Source organism: Chelonia mydas, chromosome 5 (genome assembly GCF_015237465.2).
Source record: "Chelonia mydas isolate rCheMyd1 chromosome 5, rCheMyd1.pri.v2, whole genome shotgun sequence".
Lineage (NCBI taxonomy): Eukaryota > Metazoa > Chordata > Testudines > Cheloniidae > Chelonia > Chelonia mydas.
This window is the reverse complement of record NC_051245.2, coordinates 121,293,350-121,313,150: the sequence shown is the minus strand read 5'-3', so window position 1 is coordinate 121,313,150 and position 19,801 is coordinate 121,293,350. Positions and strand designations below refer to the sequence as shown.

At 50.4% G+C, this 19,801-nt stretch overlaps 3 protein-coding genes across 12 annotated transcripts in view; all 3 read right to left on the bottom strand.

Moving 5' to 3' along the window:
• The window catches only part of LOC119566718 (perilipin-3-like), a 50,241-nt gene extending 46,593 nt beyond the window's left edge, over positions 1-3,648 (bottom strand). Inside the window, exon 1 of one of the 2 annotated variants that reach the window (XM_043547482.1) lies at positions 3,621-3,648. The gene's annotated coding sequence lies outside the window, so the exon portion shown is untranslated. The remainder of the gene's footprint in view (positions 1-3,620) is intronic. The other variant, XM_043547483.1, reaches the window with a different exon arrangement.
• Positions 1-16,577, bottom strand: part of LOC102946545 (perilipin-3) — a 30,914-nt gene extending 14,337 nt beyond the window's left edge. Inside the window, 9 exon segments of the mRNA XM_043547498.1 lie at positions 11,222-11,616; positions 11,712-11,825; positions 12,040-12,230; positions 12,950-13,229; positions 13,335-13,388; positions 13,390-13,418; positions 14,130-14,325; positions 14,954-15,024; positions 16,557-16,577. Of these exon segments, the coding sequence (XP_043403433.1) occupies positions 11,245-11,616; positions 11,712-11,825; positions 12,040-12,230; positions 12,950-13,229; positions 13,335-13,388; positions 13,390-13,418; positions 14,130-14,325; positions 14,954-15,007 (1,290 nt within the window). The 5' untranslated portion in view covers positions 15,008-15,024; positions 16,557-16,577 and the 3' untranslated portion in view covers positions 11,222-11,244.
• LOC119566717 (perilipin-3-like) overlaps positions 1-19,801 on the bottom strand; it is a 28,101-nt gene that overhangs the window by 1,940 nt on the left and 6,360 nt on the right. For 4 of the 9 annotated variants that reach the window (XM_043547473.1, XM_043547475.1, XM_043547467.1 and 1 more), the window contains exon 5: positions 7-292. The exons of 4 other annotated variants lie outside the window; for them this stretch is intronic. In XM_043547473.1, coding sequence (XP_043403408.1) covers positions 7-292 — 286 coding nt within the window. Of the gene's footprint in view, positions 1-6; positions 293-397; positions 481-1,180; positions 1,377-2,005; positions 2,077-19,801 lie in introns of all 9 variants that reach the window. One more of the 9 variants, XM_043547476.1, reaches the window with a different exon arrangement.

Below are 19,801 nucleotides of genomic sequence, written 5' to 3'. Positions count from 1 at the left end.
TCTTACCAAGCTCCTCCTCTGTCATGGGGAGGTAGTAGTCCACCAGCTGCTCAGATTTCCCCAATGCTGCGTCTATGCCACTCGCAGCCATCTGCCCCATGCTGGAGGCCATCACTGTGCTCATGCTGCTGGTCACGGCGGATTTGGTCACCTCCACGCTCTCCTGGACAGCCCCATGGGCCACGCCCACCATGCTGGTCACTGCATCCTTGGCCTCAGTGACCGTGCTGCAGACGGCATCCTTGGCACCCGCCATTGTGGCACGCACGAGGTCTTGGGCATCCAAAGCCACCTAGAGGAAAAGGGGTCAGAAGAGAGGTCACTGAACACCTAGCGGAAGTGAAGGGCCCACAGCCTCATCCTGCTCCAGGACCAGCCGTGACACTCGTGTGGTTACCTTCTCAATCGGCTGCTGCAGGACGGGCAGCTGCTCCTCCAGTCTGTCCAGACCCCGACAGGCATATTCATTGGCTGCTGCAACTGTAACAACCACAGAACTCGTTCCCTTAATTCCTTCACGTGCACAGATCTCGTGGGGCTGCTCATCTGTGTACATTGGAGGACTGGTGTTCCTAAGCAAGTGTCCCCAGGATACTGATGGGAAAGCCAAGGAAGAGGGGTTGGGCAAGTTGCCCAAGGCTATGGAGCCAGTCTGGGTCAGTGCCACGTTTAGCACTCAGGAGATCCCGCTGCCAGTCATCTGTTCATCCACCCCCAGCTTCTCCTAGAGGGTTTCAGGAGTCTCCAGTGCCTGCAACGGGCTCAGATCCTTTTAGCATTGGAGCTGCTTCCTGTGCCCTCTTGCTCCATGGCATCAGGTGCCATACACAGTGCATGTGGCTGTGTGGTACTGGGCCAGCCACGCACACCAGGGATTGTGCCTGGGCACTGCCTGCCTCTAGGCTGGCCCAGCTCCCTGCTGGTACCGGAGCAAGAGTCCGCAACAGCAGCTGCTGCAGCCATCACAGCCACTCCGCACAAGGCCAATGCCTTGGCCGGATCACGTCTAGGAGCTAGCCGAGTTCAGGGGAGCAGGAGAAGGGAGTCTGGATTCTGTTAGCTGCCAGTTGGAGGCCGAGCTCAGTAGTGGGCACAGAGCCACTGTAGGCTGAGCCTGCCCCCAGACCCACCTCCCCCTCCACACACACAGGAGTGTTCCTGCCTCCCTTCCCTTACTCACGCTGTGGCTCCAGCTGGGCCAGGATGGGCTGTGCCCCGGTGATGGCAGCAGAGGTGATGGCCCTCACCCCTGTCTCTGCCACCTCACAGACCGCTTTGATGGCTGGGTGCGTCTCTTTGGTGGCAGCATATCTGGCAGAGGCCATCTCACAGGCAGAGCTGACCAAGGGCAGGCCAGCCACCCTGTCCCCTGTAGTCTGTGGGAGGGAAAGAGGAGTCAGCTGAGGAAGAGCTCCTGGGTTCTCAAGGTGCCCCTCCTGTCTCTTTCCCTCTTCAACTACTGATTCTGTAGGAGATGGTCCTCAGAGCTAGGCAATCTCCTGTCCTTGTCAGCAGGAGTTCAGTGGCCTGCCTGTGACATTAGTTACACACCCAGAAGCCTGGTCCCATTGGAACAGCTGCCTATATTCAGTAAGGTCTCAGGAATGCCGTTTCCAACCTGGCACGGCCACCAACAAAACAGAACTGTGTCACGATCTCGTTCCATCAGCGAGAACAGGAATGGAGAGACCTTTTGTCTTTCCAAGTGCAGTCTCTCCCAATCAGGAACCATGTCTCAGTCCAGCACCCAGTACAGTGCCCCCACTGGGCATTACAATCAACAGGATTTGTCCTTTGCAGATAGCATTCACAGGGTCACCAGTGCTGGGGCTCCTCCTGGCTTCAGGAGGCACTTGTGGGCAGTGACTACGGCACTCTGAGAACTAGAACTAGGAGCATTAGCTAGTATTGTGGTTACGAGTCCCTGTCTCCAGCAGTGGAGACATTCAAGCTAGAACAGCCCTTCCAGATGCCAAGCACACCTGCCTCCCCAGGAGGGACCCACCTTTGGCTCCTCTGCCTGGATCTCCACCTGTGGTTCATTTTCCTTAGCAGACATGGTGGAGTGAGATGTCCCTGCAAGACCCAAAAAGGAATATTGAGTGGCTACAGCAGGACACAGCGAAATCAATGTTGTGTAGGAACACCAGGAGAGCTGCTCCCGGTCCATTTTCTCTAAGAGCCAGACCAGGTTGTCCCCCTGTAGTAAGTCTCTCTCTACAGAGAACAGGCCAGGGCCTTAAACCTTTGATCTAAGGCAGGCTCAGAGACAGCCAGTTCCTCAAGCCCAGGGATGCACTTGTAATCCACACACCTTCTGGGTATGTTCTTCTGTCCCATCTCATGGTGCCAGAACCAGTTAGAGAGGCAGAGATTAAGACATCGGCTCTACAGTCTTAGAGAAGAGCCTTATGGCTTTTAGCTCATGCAGCAGAGGCTCATGCGTTTGGCTCCAGAGGTCCCAGGTTTGATCCTGCCGATCACCAGGGTCTGTCGGTGTTACACACTCCCAAAACTTCTCCTCAGACTTCTAGACCCAACGATCCCTCCCAAGGGGAGCACCAGGACACCTGCACAGCTCATCAGAGGCACCCTCCTAGTTTAGTCTTTTCCCAAATAATACCAGGGATAATTCCATTTGTCCCAGAGTACAATCACTGACAGAAGTTACCCTGCTGAAGATAGTAGCCATTGACTACACACACAAAACACTGAATTAAGAAGGTACCACTGGGGAGCCTTCAGGGATCTCTTCAGTGAGTAGTGTAGGAGTCTCCCTGGATACTGAATTACATAGGAGTTGATCATAATGGTCCCTTCTGACCTTAAGATATATGAGTTTACGTAGGAGATGCCCACTATGGCAGGCTGGTTATTTTAAAGCCAATTTAGCTGGTAAAAATACAAATATTTTCTATTGTCAGTTAGAGACTGGTCCGGTAAAGAAACAGATTCCAGTTCAGGTAAATTGACACCATCACCCCTAGAGGCGAGAGTGAGACCACTAACTAGAAAGCTAGGGCCAGGAAGCATTTCCCTTATGGGAAAGCACCAGGCCTGTTTTCTTTTAGTGTTTCCTGCATTATCTGTTTCAGATACATATTGGTTACCCAGTACTCCAGTCTCAGCTGAATCAGCCACCTCAGTCTAGTGTTTCCACCTGCAGATCTTTAGGACAATCCAGAACTCAGACCACAGCCAGAAGTCCCAATCCCCATTCCTGAGTGGGAACTGCATAGCTTAGCTCAGGTAGAGAGGTGAGTGGAGAGTTTTCCCATAATCCAAGCCCTAATTTAATTCTCCTTGTTAAATATTCTATTCTTCTCTAGGGAAGCCTCCACCTCCTAGAACATACCATTAATCAAGGACTCCCAGTCTGGAAGGCAGATAGTTTCCTTCCCTAGACTGTTTGCTCAGAAGACTCAGCTAGAAATGCTTTATACAAGAACAGCTACCAAGAACTGAAAGTAGCTAAGAGTTTCTGGTCATTCAATCCTAGCCACTACTGGCCATCAGGCAAGACATTGGGTCACACTCTGTGTAAGAAAAGAGCCCCCATCTAAACACAGGCAGAACCTAGGAACCAGAGACATAGCATAGAGGTTAAATACACATCTTACCAAACTTCCACACTACTAATCCTTTGCCAATACTTAGATCTAGCCCCCCTCAGCCATTATATTCCTGTGATGATGTCATCAGGGGCTGGACACACTTGACAGACAGCTGAGGAGACCAATCACACAGCTGCATTCTCTACTTTGCCCAGTGAGGGCTGTGAGCCCCTGAAAAGTTACAGGGTTTCAAAGTTGCCAGTCTTGGTTGGATGTATTCCTGGAAGTCTCATCACATGACAATCTTTAATTAAAGATTAATCTTTAATTCCTCGACAGTTCAGGACAATCCTGGAGGGCTGGAAACCTATTTTCAGATTGTGAGCTGTTTGGGGCAGGCCTTTTACTTTGTGTTAAGACAGTACCTAGCATGATGGGATTCCAGTTCTGATTTTGGCTTCGAAATGCTATGGTAATACACATAATAAGAATGCTTCATATTCTCAGAGTACTCCAGTTGTTCTCTCTGAAGAGCGCCTTTACGCTCCATTTCCCTGGTAACATTTTCAGTGTAGAAGGTTTTTTGTCAGTAAAACCATCTAAGAGAGGAGAGTGCTGATAGCTGTGGTATTATTTTGCTTTCATGCCCACTCCAGAAGAGGCTGGGGCAGTTATTCAGGCCCAGCTGGTACAAGTTGCTTCCTCAGTTCATTTATAGCTTTCCCGTTAGTTGACTTGACCAGGGAAGAGAACGTGGCACAGATTTTTAAAGGTATTTAGCTATTGCTCCTCTCAGCATTGCAAGGCCTAAGTGACTTAGGCCCAGAACCGCAAAGAGAGTTAGGTTGCCCCACACTGGGCAATAAGGGGTTAAAGACTGAGTGCAGTTAGCAGTTCCAATATAAGCTTCAGTTCGATACGTGGAACCCCCAGGCTCAGGGGGAATCAGGGGAGCATTTAGGAAATGATGGGGATGACACAGCCACAGGGAAGTACTAAGTGGGGAGACAAGCTCAGGGCAAAGTTTTTTGGGGGGGGTGGTGTCAGTGATAGCCACTATGCTCGGCTCTGCCCTCTCCCCATTATCATTCCTGGCCTAGTTACTCCAGCTTCAAGGCCCTTCCCAGCCGGAGTGACAGCAGATCACACCATGTATAACTTCTTCCCATAACCTCCCCATCACCCTTCACACAGGGAGTAAAATCAAAGCAGGGAGTGCAAATGCCTGGAGCAGCTGAGCAGAGTGACAGTGGCCTGGGGCTAAGGCAGGTGCTCACCTCACTCCTTTAAAGCAAGCCTAGATGTTCATACCCATGTGTCTGTCTCACAGAGGGATGTGAGTGGGCCTCCATCCAGAGACACGATCTTCAGCTTCAGTGGCTGCAAGGGCCAGAGTGGGGCAGTTTTAGTCCCTGATTCTACAATGAGCCCTGCACAAACCAGCCCCTGCATTTACTCAGACCTCAGTAACTTCAACAGGCAGTTGGGAAGAGTAGCTGAGTTCCAGAGGGCTCTGCACAGGTGCAAGTATCCCCAGCACAGAGAGACCATTGCATGCTCAGGGCTTAGAAACCACCTTCCCAGCCATAGCCCTCCCACACAGGCAGCCAGCAGAAGAAGCAAGCCCAACCACATTCAGAGCACACTACAAGTCTTCCTACCTGGGATCTACAGCTACAATCACTAATTATCCAGAGGGTGCCACCCAGGAGAGAAAGCCAGCTGGGGTTAGGAAGCATCTCTTTCCTTTCTCCCATTCCTCCTTTTAATATTCAGACCATTGGGGTGTAGCTGGTGTGATCTCTTTGCTCACACCTTGGATCCTCCAACAGGCCTTTGGATTAAACACTCGAGCCCATTGGTTTGGGGTTTGCTGAAATAACTCACTGCTCCTTGTGCAATAAATACTGCATCTGGTGTGTTAGTCAGTTACTGCATTTGCTTTACATAACTTAAGACTGGCCCAGCAACATTTTCAATGGGGTTTCTTAGGTCTGACACTGGCTTGGGGATGTGTTAGAACCACTCCTTCTCTACGGAAAGATTAGCTGCAGGGGCTGCACTCAGGAAACGTAGGCTGCAATATTCTTCATGGTGTAAAGAAAATCCAGCTCCCACTTCTATCCAAGTTTGAAGCTAATATCGGTTGATGTGAAATCCACTCATTGACATCACATTTTTATTAGACTTGGACTAAAGAGGAAAGAGCTTCACTGGGCTTGAACACAGGAGTCACGTTAGCTAACCAGCACTCCTGAAGTCTGTACTGACTCTTCCATATCCCTAAAAGGAGCAGGCTAGGACTTTTACTCACCCCAGCAGGGCTCCACCTAGCTAGTGTGTTGGAGGGGCCTCTGTTAATCCAGAACACAGCAGGGTATGTAACACACTTCCAGTTACACAGGCAAATTAGCCTCAGTGATCGCTCCCTGTCAATTAGGGAATTTCTGACTTTTCTGCAGTAAAGGACCTTGAAGTTACACTGGACAAGAAACTGGCTATGAGTCAACAGTGTGCCCTTGCTGCCAAGATGGCCAATGACATTTTGGGTTGTGTAAATACGGGCATTGCCAGCAGATCAATGGATGTGATTGTTCCCCTCTATTCGACATTGGTGAGGCCTCATCTGGAGTATTTTGTCCAGTTTTGAGCCCCACACTACAAAAAGGATGTGAAAAAATTGGAAAGTGTCCAGCAGAGGGCAACAAAAATGATTAGGGGGACTATAACACATGACTTATGAGGAGAGGCTGAGGGAACTGGAATGGTTTAGTCGGCGGAAGAGAAGAATGAGGGGGGATTTGATAGCTGCTTTCAACTACCTGAAAGGTGGTTCCAAAGAGGATAGATCTAGACTGTTCTCAGTGGTAGCAGAGGACAGAACAAGGAGTAATGGTCTCAAGTTGCAGTGGGGGAGGTTTAGGCTGGATATTAGGAAAAACTTTTTCACTAGAAGGGTGGTGAAGCACAGGAATGCATTACCTAGAGAGGTGGTGGAATCTTCTTCCTTTGAAGTTTTTAAGGACAGGCTAGAGAAAGCCCTGGCTGGGATGATTTAGTTGGGAATAGGTCCTTCTTTGAGCAGGACATTGGACTAGATTACCTCCTGAGGTCCCTTCCAACCCCCATATTCTAGGAGTCTATGAAGAGCTTTGTAGCTCCAGTCTACTGGAGTACAAGACAGGCCCTGTCCAATGAGATCAGGAGTAACCAGCCCTGGGAGATGCTTACATCACCACTTTGATTACTAGTCTCCATCCTTGAGAGCTACACACCCATTCCTGGTCATGGTCCTGTTGCAGTACTGAACCTGAGAGACATTTCCTTGCCTGAAGCTTTTTAATAGCTCAAGCCCTAGTTAGGATAACCAACAGTGATGGAGCTGCCTAGATGACACTACTCACTTGTGACTTCAAGGCTAGACACAAGCTCTCAGGAAAATGCATTACAAGCCCAGCACTGGTCCTATCATGGATCTCCCACAACCCTGAGCCATGTGCCTGTAGTGTTATTGGCCTGGCTAGGTTTACACTAGGCAGTAGGAAAGGTTAGGCAGGTGCTTGGCTAACAGCAGGGAGGAAGGACGCACGCTGGCTGATGTCCATGCTTCAGCAAGACTATCTGCTGCTGTATTTCTATTCCTGCTTCGAGCAGGGGGTTGGACTAGATGACCTTCTGGGGTCCCTTCCAACCCTGATATTCTATGATTCTATGATTTCTTGCAGGTAGTCTCCCTGTGTGTGTGTTTTGTTAAATCCCAGTTGCCTGGAGTTGTCAATTCACCATCTCTTCTCCTAGACACTTCCAACCTGTTGAGCTTCTTGCACTGGGCTTGAGGCAAGGCCTGGCAGTCTCCCACCACTGTATGTGACCCTTTTAACTTGGCTCCTTACCAGTTGTAGGTTCTAAGTTCTCCACACCCCATTTCCTCTCCAGGCCATAGTGCCCCAATTTTGGCTCCCGTTGGTCTCTCTGAAGAGCGCCTTTACGCTCCATTTCCCTGGTAACATTTTCAGTGTAGAAGGTTTTTTGTCAGTAAAACAATCTAAGAGGGGAGAGTGCTGATTGCTCAAAGAGAGTTAGGTTGCCCCACACTGGGCAATAAGGGGTTAAAGACTGAGTGCAGTTAGCAGTTCCAATATAAGTGTCAGTTCAATACGTGGAACCCCCAGACTCAGGGGGAATCAGGGGAGCATTTGGGAAATGATGGGGATGACACAGCCACAGGGAAGGATTAAGAGGGGAGACAAGCTCAGGGAACAGTTTGGGCGGGGGGGTGTCAGTCATAGCCACTATGCTCGGCTCTACCCTCTCCCCATTATCATTCCTGGCCTAGTCACTCCAGTGCCAGGGCCCTTCCCAGCTGGAGTGACAGCAGATCACAGCATGTATAACTTCTTCCCATAACCTCCCCATCGCCCTTCACACAGGGAGTAAAATCAAAGCAGGGAGTGACAGTGGCCTGGGGCTGAGGCAGGTGCTCACCTCACTCCTTTAAAGCAAGCCTAGATGTTCACACCCATGTGTCTGTCCCACAGGGGGATGTGAGTGGGCCTCCATCCAGACACATGACCTTCAGCAGCTGCAAAGGCTAGAGTGGGGCACTGTTAGTCCCTGATTCTACAATGAGCCCTGCACAAACCAGCCCCTGCATTTACTCAGACCCCAGTAACTTCAACAGGCAGTTGGGAAGAGTAGCTGAGTTCCAGAGAGCTCTGCACAGCTGCAAGTATCACCAGCACAGAGAGACCACTGCATGCTCAGAGCTTAGCAACCACCTTCCCATCCATAGCCCTCCCACATATGCAGCCAGCAGAAAAAGCAAGCCCAACCATGTTCAGAGCACACAACAAGTCTTTCTACGTGGTAGCTACAATCACTAATTATGCAGGCAGTAGTGCCCAGGAAAGATAGCCAGCTGGGGGCAGAAAGCATCTTTCCTTTTCCCATTTCTCCTTCTAATATTCAGACCATTGGAGTGTAGCTAGTGTGATCTCTATGCTCACACCTTGGATCCTCCAACAGGCCTTTGGATTAAACACTCGAGCCCATGGGTGAATCATGCTGGGCTTTGCTGAAATAACTCACTGCTCCTTGTGCCCTAAATACTGCATCCGGTGGGTTAGTCAGTTACTGCATTTGCTTTGTATAACTTAAGATTGGTCCAGCAACATTTTCGATGGGGTATCTTACATCTGACCCTGGCTTGAGGATGTGTTAGAACCACCCCTTCCCAGTGGAAAGATTAGCTGTAGGGGCTATGCTGGGGAAATGTAGGCTGCAATGCTCTTCATGTGTAAAGAAAATCCAGCTTCTTTCCAAGTTTGAAGCAAATATCTGCTGAGGTGAAATCCACTCATTGACCTTACACGTTTTATTAGACTTGGACTAAAGAAGAAAGAGCTTCACGGTGCTTGAACACAGAAGTCAGATTAGCTGACCAGTACTCCTGAAGTCTGCACTTACTCTTCCATATCCCTAAAAGGAGCAGGCAAAGACCTTTACTCACTCCAGCTGGGCTCCACTGAGCTAGTGCTTTTACTCACTCTTCCCCCTGAGTGTGTTGGAGGGACCATTTTTAATCCATAACACAGCAGGGTTTATAACACACCTCCAGTTCCACAGGCAGACTAGCTTCAGTAATTGCTCCCTGTCAGTTAGGGAGTTTCTGATTTTCCTGCAGAAAAAGACCTAGGGGTTACAGTGGACAAGAAGCTGGATATGAGTCAACAGCGTGCCCTTGTTGCGAAGAAGGCCAATAGCATTTTGGGCTGTATAAGTAGGGGAATTGCCAGCAGATCGAGGGATGTGATTGTTCCCCTCTATTTGACATTGGTGAGGCCTCATCTGGAGTAGTGTGTCCAGTTTTGGGCCCCACATTACAAGAAGGAGGTGAAAAAATTGGAAAGCGTCTAGCAGAGGGCAACAAAAGTCATTAGGGGACTGGAACACATGACTTATGAGTAGAGGCTGAGGGAACTGGGATTGTTTAGTCTGTAGAAGAAAAGAAGGAGGGGGGATTTGATAGCAGCTTTCAACTACCTGAAAGGGGGTTCCAAAGAGGATGGATCTAGACTGTTCTCAGTGGTAGCAGATGACAAAACAAGTATCAATGGTCTCAAGCTGCAGTGGGTGAGGTTTAGGTTGGATATTAGAAAAAACTTTTTCCACTAGGAGGGTGGTGAAGCACTGGAATGGGTTACCTTGGGAGGTGGTGGAATCTCCTTCCTTTGAAGTTTTTAAGGTCAGGCTTGACAAAGCCCTGGCTAGGATGATTTAGTTGGGGATTGGTCCTGCTTTGAGCAGGGGGTTGGACTAGATGACCTCCTGAGGTCCCTTCCAACCCTGATATTCTATGAAGAGCTTGGTATCCTCAGTCGATTGGAGAACAAGGCAGGCCCTTTCCAATGAGATCACCACTTTTTACTAGTTTCCATCTTTGAGAGCAACGCACGCATTCCTACTCATGGTGCTGTTGCAGTGCTGAACCCGAGAGACCTTTCTTTGCCTGAAGCTTAATAGCTCAAGCCCGAGTTGGGATAAGCAACAGTGATGGAGCTGCCTAGATGACACTACCCACTTGTGAATTCAAGCACAGACACAAGCTCTCAGGAAAAGGCATTACAAGCCCAGCACTGGTCCTATTATCGATCTCCCACAACCCTGAGCCACGGGCCTGTAGTGTTATTGGCCTGGCTAGATTTACACTAAGTAGTAAGAAAGGTTAGGCTGGTGCTTGGCTAACAGCAGGGAGGAAGGACGCAGGCTGGCTGATGTCCATGCTTCAGCAAGACTATCTGCTGCTCTCTCTTGCAGGTAGTCTCCCTATGTGTGTTTTGTTAAATCCCAGTTGCCAATTCACCATCTCTTTTCCTAGACACTTCCAACCTCTTGAGCTTCTTGCACTGGACTAGAAGCAAGGCCCAGCAGTCTCCCACCACTTTTAACTTCGCTCATTACCAGTAGTAGGTTCTCAGTTCTCCACACACCCCATTTCCTCTCAAGGCCACAGTGCCCTATCTCAACAACCTGGGTCTTTCCCTCTGTTAGTTGGTCTCAGAGTCTAATGTTGCCTTGCTACCCCCTGGAAGCCAGATGAGTGTTCTCAATGGGCTGCTGCCTCCTTCCATTGAGACTTTTCTCATGTAGAAGAGTGTCAAATGGAGGCACCTAAGAGATGCCTTCACCCAGGAGATGAACTCAGCCATTCTGGAGCCCTGCCAGAGAAAAAGGGGGTGTGTGAAGAAGAGGGGGATGGGGTCACCTGTACAATATATGTTTGTACAGAGTACAAGGCAGGGAGGGAATCACATTAAGCAGACAGGAATTTGAATGCAGTAGAGGTTTATTGTGACATTAAATAGTTTTACACATTACAATGCTAGGAAAAATATCAAGCTGAGGAGCACTTCCTATGTATAGAGGAAGACAGCTGTATGTCAGTTACAATCCATGTCCTGAGAGAAGCAGACTAGTCCTGCATGACTAGTGATGCCACCCTGTAACTGGTTATACATGGTTCTGGGGAAGTGTGCCTGGGAAATGATATTCACGTTCTGTAATTCTGCAGAAGGAAGAGCTGACCTCAGTCCATCATCTGCCAAAGCAGAACTGCGGCCTCAGCAAGGAGACCACACACTAGCTAGGCAGGCAATTCAGCTGGATTCCTTCCAGCAGCAGGGGGAACCCTTCAGGCCTCCACCTTCTTTCCTTCCTTCACCAGCTCATCAGGACACGGTGGGGAGTCTCCCGCGGGAGTGAAGGGTCCCACGATCCAGTCCAGGGGAATGTTCTGCATCACGTAGTCCAGCAGCTCATCCAGGGACTCCTGTGCCTTGGTCACCATCTCCCGACTCTGGGCAAGGGCACTGCTGGACAGATCCTGGAAACAGCCGGCACTGGAGAAGGAGGCCTGGAGCTCTTGTATACTGCTTGAGACCTGCTGGGCCTTGTCCTGGATAGTGCTGGGAAGGCCCTGGATGCTGCCCAGGAGAGTAAGGCAGGTGGTTTTCAGTTGCTGGGTGAGGCTCTGGGACATGGCTAGAGCCTGAGCTTCAACCTGCTGGAAGGACAAAGACTGGAGTATCTGCAAGTCTCCCCTGCAGATGGGGGGAGTTCACTGCAGCAAGGCTGTGAGGGCAAGAAGGAGGAGAATACCTTTGCGGAGTCTGGTTCCTCCTGCCCTTCTAACTTCCCCCTGCAGCACTGGAGCCACATCTGGTACAGACACATCTGGCCATTGTGAAGCTTCTGATCTACGGCCTGCTTGATCTGCAGGAGGAGAGGGCAGTTAGCTGGGAAGAGCAGGAGGCGGCTGGCCAGGGAAGCTCTCCCACAGCTAGGTGTGGGCAGCAGGCAGGCAGCACTACTGCAGCGACACAGCTGGGCCCAGGAACAAACAGTGCCAATGGCTCTGAGCATGGGAGGCTGCAGAGACCGTGACCCACAGCAGCTACAGGGCAGGGGAGAGGGGTCGTGTTCCTACCAGGTCAATGATTTGCTGGAGCTGGGAGAGGGCCTCCAGGGTGCGCTGCCTGGCTTGTCTCATCTTGCCCAGGGCGTGCTGGTAGGCTCGCTGGCGCAGCGTGCTTGAAAGGGAACCCAGACGCACGTAGTAACTCCGCTGCTCTGCGGGAGCCTCTCCAGGCCCCTCAAGGGGAGTTGTGGCAAGCTCAGCTGGAAGGGGGAAGGGGTCAGTTGGCAGCAGTGGTGCAAGCAAGCCAGTAAGGTCAGGTACGCTGCACCATTAAGACATTTGTTGCTGGTATGACATACTGGAATGACATTTGGTGTCCACTGAAAACTGCAGAGCTCTCAGGAACTGCAGCAGTGAAAGGAGCAGAACGCAGGCACCTCCTCCAGCGTGGCTGTACTGCCCCCAGCTGGCCCCCGACCAGCCCTTCCACGCAGTTCCATCTCCTGTCTGCAGTCTGTAGAGCCCCCCCACACAAGGCAGGGTGCAGTTTGGGGGGAGTCACATGCCCCCCCTGCCCTTTTGGATCCCTCCCATGAGTCGCCATATTGGTAAGAGTTAAAATCTACTTGCACCACTGGTTGGCAGGGCCAGGATACAAAGCAGGTATGCGTTCAGCCCTCCCAAAGCTTGTGACCGATGGAATCTTTCCCAGGGCACCTTTGGATGCCCTGCAGCACCGACCAGTAAGGCAGCGGGTAGCTGCACAGGGAGCAGCGTCAGAGCCATCAGACAGGGCGAGCAGAGGGCCCAGCATGAAGGAACTAAGGGAGCGCTAGTAGCCAAGCTAGGTTGAAAGCCAGCCTGAAGGAGAGGTGGCTCTTTTGGCAGATCAGCTGTGAGCACTGAACAGCTGTGAGTCCAAGCCGCGCCCGAAGACACCAGGGTCACATTGGTTTGTATTCAGCAGAGGGGTTCTTACCAAGCTCCTCCTTGGTCATGGGGAGGTAGTGGTCCACCAGCTGCTCAGATTTCCCCAGTGCTGTGTCTATGCCACTCGCAGCCATCTGCCCCATGCTGGAGCCCATCACTGTGCTCATGCTGCCGGTCACGGCGGATTTGGTCACCTCCACGCTCTCCTGGACAGCCCCTACACTCACCATGCTGGTCACTGCATCCTTGGCCTCAGTGACTTTGCTGCAGACTGCATCCTTGGCACCCACCATTGTGGCACGCACAAGGTCTTGGGCATCCAAAGCCACCTAGAGGAAGAGGGGTCAGAAGACAGGTCACTGAACACCTAGCGGAAGTGAAGGGCCCACAGCCTCATCCTGCTCCAGGACCAGCCGTGACACTCGTGTGGTTACCTTCTCAATCAGCTGCTGCGGGATGGGCAGCTGCTCCTCCGGTCTGTCCAGACCCGCGACAGGCATATTCATTGGCTGCTGCAACTGAAACAACCACAGAACTCGTTCCCTTAATTCCTTCATGTGCACAGATCTCGTGGGGCTTCTAATCCGTGTACATTGGAGGACTGGTGTTCCTAAGCAAGTGTCCCCAGGTTACTGATTGGAAAGCCAGGGAAGAGGGGTTGGGCAATTTGCCCATGGCTATGGAGCCAGTCTGGGTCAGCGCCAGGTTTAGCACTCAGGAGATCCGGCTGCCAGTCATCTGTTCATCCACCCCCAGCTTCTCCTAGAGGGTTTCAGGAGTCTCCAGTTCCTGCAATGGGCTCAGACCCTTCTAGCATTGGAGCTGCTTTCTGTGCCCTCTAGTAGGTATTGCTCCATGGCATTAGGTGCCATAAACAGTGTATGTGGCTGTGTGGTACTGGGCCAGCCACACACACCAGGGATTGTGCCTGGGCACTGCCTGCCTCTAGGCTGGCCCAGCTCCCTGCTGGTACCGGAGCAAGAGTCCCCAACAGCAGCTGCTGCAGCCGTCAGAGCCGCTCCGCACAAGGCCAATGCCTTGGCCAGATCACGTCTAAGAGCTGGCCGAGTTCAGGGGAGCAGGAGAAGGGAGTCCGTGGATTCTGTTTGCTGCCAGTTGGAGGCTGAATTCAGTAGTGGGCCTAGAGCCACTGTAGGCTGAGCCTGCCCCCAGACCCACCTCCCCCGCCACACACACAGGAGTGTTCCTGACTCCCTTCCCTTACTCACGCTGTGGCTCCAGCTGGTCCAGGATGGGCTGTGCCCCGGTGATGGCAGCAGAGGTGATGGCCCTTACCCCTGTCTCTGCCACCTCACAGACCGCTTTGATGGCTGGGTGCGTCTCTTTGGTGGCAGCGTAGCTGGCAGAGGCCATCTCACAGGCAGAGCTGACCAAGGGCAGACCAGCCACTCTGTCCACTGCAGTCTGCGGGAAGTAGAGAGGAGTCAGCTGGGGAAGAGCTCCTGGCTTCTCAAGGTGCCCCTCCTGTCTTTCCCTCTGTAACTACTGATTCTGTAGGAGACTGTCCAGCTCTGAGGACAGTCTCCTGTTCCTTTCAGCTGGGTTTTAGTGGCCTGCCTGGGACATTAGTTACAGACCCAGAAGCCTGGTACCATTGGAACAGCTGCCAATATTCAGCAAGGTCTCAGGAATGCTGTTTCCATCCTGGCACGCCCACCAACAAAACAGAACTGTGCCACGATCTCGTTCCGTCAGCGAGAACAGGAATGGAGAGACCTTTTGTCTTTCCAAGTGCAGTCTCTCTAGATCAGGAACCATGTCTCGGTCCAGCACCCGCTACAATGCGCCCACTGGGCATTGCAATGAACGGGATTTGCCGGTGTTCTAGTGCAGACAGCATTCACAGGGTCACCAGTGCTCCTCCCGGATTCAGGAGGCACTCGTGGGGAGTGACTACGGCACTCTGAGAACCTGAACTTGTAACCACAACACTAGCTAATGCTCCAAGTCCCTGTCTCAAGCAGTGGAGACCCTCAAGCTAGAACAGCCCTTCCAGCTGCTAAGCACACCTTCCTCCCCAGGAGGGACCCACCTGTTGCTCCTCTACCTGGATCTCCACCTGTGGTTCATTTTCCTTAGCAGACATGGTGGAGTGAGACGTCCCTGCAAGACCCAAAAAGGAATATTGAGTGGCTACAGCAGGAAACAGTGAAATCAATGTTGTGTAGGAATACCAGGAGAGCTGCTCCCGGTCTGTTTTCTCTAAGAGCCAGACCAGGTTGTCCCCCTCTAGTAAGTCTCTCTCTACAGAGAACAGGCCAGGGCCTTAAACCTTTGATCTAAGGCAGGCTCAGAGACAGCCAGTTCCTCAAGCCCAGGGATGCACTTGTAATCCACACACCTTGTGGGTGTGTTCTTCTGTCCCATCTCGTGGCACCAGGACCAGTTAGAGAGACAGAGATTAACGCATCCGCTCTACAGTCTTAGCTAAGAGCCTTATGGCTTTTAGCTCATGCAGTAGAGGCTTATGCATTTAGATCCAGAGGTCCCAGTTTTGATCCTGCCCATCACCAGGGTCTGTCGGTGTTACACACTCCCAGAGCTTCTCCTTAGACTTCTAGACCCAACAACGCCTCCCAAAGAGAGCACCAGGACACCTGCACAGCTCATCAGAGGCACCCTCCTAGTTTAGTCTTTTCCCAGATAGTACCGGGGCTAATTCCATTTATCCCAGAGTACAATCACTGACAGAAGTTATCCTGCTGAAGGTAGAAGACATTGACTACACACACAGAACACTGAATTGAGAAGGTACCACTGGGGAGCCTTCAGGGACTTCTTGAGTGAGTAGTGTCGGAGTCTCCCTGGATACTGAATTACATAGGAGATGATCATAATGGTCCCTTCTGACCTTAATATCTATGAGTCTACGTAGGAGATGCCCACTATGGCAGGCTGGTTATTTTAAAGCCGATTTAGCTGGTAAAAACAGAAATATTTTCTGTTGTCAGTTAAAGACTGGTCTGGTAAAGAAACAGATTCCAGTTCAGGTAAATTGACACCTTCACCCTGAGAGGCGAGAGTGGGACCACTAACTAGAAAGCTAGGGCCTTTAAAGGAAGGCACCAGGCCTGCTTTCCTTTAGTGTTTCCTGCATTATCTGTTTCAAGTATATATTGGTTACTCAGCTGAGACTGGAGTGCTGGATCAGCCACCTCAGTCAAATGTTTCCACCTATAGATCATTAGGACAAGCCAGAATTCCGACCACAGCCAGAAATCCCAATCCCCATCCCTGAGTGGGAACAGCATAACTTAGCTCATATAGAGAGGTGAGTAGAGAGTTTTTCCCCATAGTCCAGGCTCTAATTTAGTTCTCCTTGTTAAATAGTCTATTTTCCTCTAGGGAAGCCTCCATCTCCTAGAACATACCATTAATCCAGCCTCCCAGTTTGGAGGGCAGATAGTTTCCTTCCCTGGACTGTTTGCTCAGAAGACTCAACTCAAAATGCTTTACACAAGTACAGCTACCAAGAACTGAAAGTAGCTAAGAGTTTCTGATCATTCAATCCCTGCCACGACTGGCCATCAGGCAAGACATTGGGTCATACTGTGTATAAGAAAAGAGCACCCATCTAAGCACATGCAGAACCTAGGAACCAGAGACATAACACAAAGGTTAACCACACATCTTACCAAACTTCCACACTACTAATCCTTCACCAATACTCAGACCTCCCCCAGCTCTCAGCCATTATATTCCTGTGATGATGTCATCATGGGGCTGGACACACTTGACAGACAGCTCAGGAGACCAATCACACAGCTGCATTCTCTACTTCCTCAGTGAGGGCTGTGAGCCTCTGAAAAGTTCCAGGGTTTCAGAGTTGCCAATCTTGGTTGGATGTGTTCCTGGAGGTCTCATCACATGACAATCTTTAATTTCTGGAGACTTCAGGACAATCCTGGAGGGCTGGCAAACCTAGTTTCAGATTGTGAGCTGTTTGGGGCAGGCCTTTTACTCTGTGTTAAGGCAGTACCTAGCACGATGGGATTCCAGTTCTGATTTTGGCTTCGAAATGCTACTGTCATAGAAATAATAAGAATGCTTCATATTCTCAGCGTGCTCCAGTTGTTCTCTCTGAAGAGCGCCTTTACGCTCCTTTTCCCTGGGAACATTTTCAGTGTAGAAGATTTTTGTCTGTAAAACCATCTAAGAGAGGAGAGTGCTGGTAGCTGTTGTATTATTTTCCTTTCATGCCCACTCCAGAAGAGGCTGGGGAAGTTATTCTGGCCCAGCTGGCACAAGATACTTCCTCAGTTCATTTATAGCTTTCCTGTTGGTTGACTTGTCCAGGGAAGAGAACATGGCACAGATTTTTAAAGGTATTTAGCTATTGCTCCTCTCAGCATTGCAAGGCCTAAGTGACTTAGGCCCAGAACCGCAAAGAGAGTTAGGTTGCCCCACACTGGGCAATAAGGGGTTAAAGACTGAGTGCAGTTAGCAGTTCCAATATAAGTGTCAGTTCAATATGTGGAACCTCCAGGCTCAGGGAGTATCAGGGGAGCATTTGGGAAATGACGGGGATGACACAGCCACAGGGAAGGACTAAGTGGGGAGACAAGCTCAGGGAAAAGTTTTAGGGGGGGGGGGGGTTAGTTATAGCCACTATGCTCGACTCTGTTCCCTCCCCATTATCATCCCTGGCCTAGTTACTCTAGTGCCAGGGCCCTTCCCAGCTGGAGTGACAGCAGATCACACCAGGCATAACTTTGTCCCATAAACCTCCCCATCACCCTTCACACAGGGAGGTAAAATCAAAGCAGGGAATGCAAATGCCTGGAGCAGCTGAGGAGAGTGACAGAGGCCTGGGGCTAAGGCAGGTGCTCACCTCACTCCTTTAAAGCAAGCCTAGATGTTCATACCCATGTGTCTGTCCCACAGAGGGATGTGAGTGAGCCTCCATCCAGAGACTCATGACCTTCAGCTTCAATGGCTGCAAGGGCCAGAGTGGGGCAGTGTTAGGCCCTGATTCTACAATGAGCCCTGCACAAACCAGGCCCTGCATCTACTCAGACCCCAGTAACTTCAAACAGGCAGTTGGGAAGAGTAGCTGAGTTCCAGAGAGCTCTGCACAGCTCCAAGGTATCACCAGCACAGAGAGACCATTGCATGCTCAGGGCTTAGCAACCACCTTCCCATCCATAGCCCCTCCCACATACGCAGCCAGCAGAAGAAGCAAGCCCAACCATGTTCAGAGCACACTACAAGTTTTCCTACTTGGGACCTACAGCTACAATCACTAATTATCCAGAGGGTGCCACCCAGGAGAAAAAGCCCAGCCAGGGGCAGGAAGCATCTCTTTCCTTTTCCCATTCCTCCTTCTAATATTCAGACCATTGGGGTTGTAGCCTGGTGTGATCTCTTTGCTCACACCTTGGATTCCTCCAACAGGCCTTTGGGATTAAACACTCCAGCCCTTGGTTTGGGGTTTGCTGAAAATAACACACTGCTCCTTGTGCCATAAACACTGCATGCGGTGGGTTAGTCAGTTACGGCATTTTCTTTGTATAACTTGAGACTGGCCCAGCAACATTGTCATTGGGTTTCTTAGGTCTGACACTGGCTTGGGGATGTGCCTAAAACCGCACCTTCTCTACGGAAAGATTAGCGGTAGGGGCTGTGCTTGGGAAATGTAGGCTGCAATGTTCTTCACGGTTGTCATAAATCTAAAGGGAAGGGTAAACCCCTTTAAAAATCCCTCCTGGCCAGAGGAAAAATCCTCTCACCTGTAAAGGGTTAGAAGCTAAAGGTAACCTTGCTGGCACCTGACCAAAATGACCAATGAGGAGACAAAAGCTGGGAGGAGGGAGAGAAACAAAGGGTCTGTGTCTGTCTATATGCTGCTTTTGCCGGGATAGACCAGGAATGGAGTCTTAGAACTTTTAGTAAGTAATCTAGCTAGGTATGTGTTAGATTATGATTTCTTTAAATGGCTGAGAAAAGAATTGTGCTGAATAGAATGACTATTTCTGTCCTGTGTGTCTTTTTTGTAACTTAAGGTTTTGCCTAGAGGGATTCTCTATGTTTTGAATCTAATTACCCTGTAAGGTATCTACCATCCTGATTTTACAGGGGTGATTCCTTTACTTCTATTAAAAGTCATCTTGTAAGAAAACTGAATGCTTTTTCATTGTTCTCAGATCCAAGGGTTTGGGTCTGTGGTCACCTATGCAAATGGTGAGGATTTTTACCAAACCTTTCCCAGGAAGTGGGGTGCAAGGATTGGGAGGATTTTGGGGGAAAGACGTGTCCAAACTATGTTTCCCAGTAAACCCAGTTAGAGTTTGGTGGTGGCAGTGGATATTCCAAGGACAAAGGATAAAATTAATTTGTACCTTGAGGAAGTTTTAACCTAAGCTGATAAAAGTAAGGAGGTTTTCATGCAGGTCCCCACATCTGTACCCTAGAGTTCAGAGTAGGGGAGGAACCTTGACAACGGTGTAAGAAAATCCAGGCTCCTAACCTCTATCCAGGTTTGAAGCGAATATTTGCTGATGTGAAATCCACTCATTGACCTCATGCATTTTATTAGACTTGACTAAAGAGGAAAGAGGTTCATTGGGCTTGAACACAGGACACAGATTAGCTGACCAGCACTCCTGAAGTCTGCACTTACTCTTCCATATCCCTAAAAGGAGCAGGCTAGGACCTTTACTCATGTCAGCAGGGCTCCACCTAGCTAGCATTGGAGGGGCTTCTGTTAAGCCAGAGCACAGCAGGGTTTGTAACACACCTCCAGTTACACAGGCAAATTAGCCTCTCAGTTAGGGAGGTTTCTGACTTTGATTGAGACAACAGTGTGGCCCTTGTTGCCCAAGATGGCCAATAGCATTTTGGGCTGTGTAAATAGGGGCATTGTCAGCAGATCGACAGACAT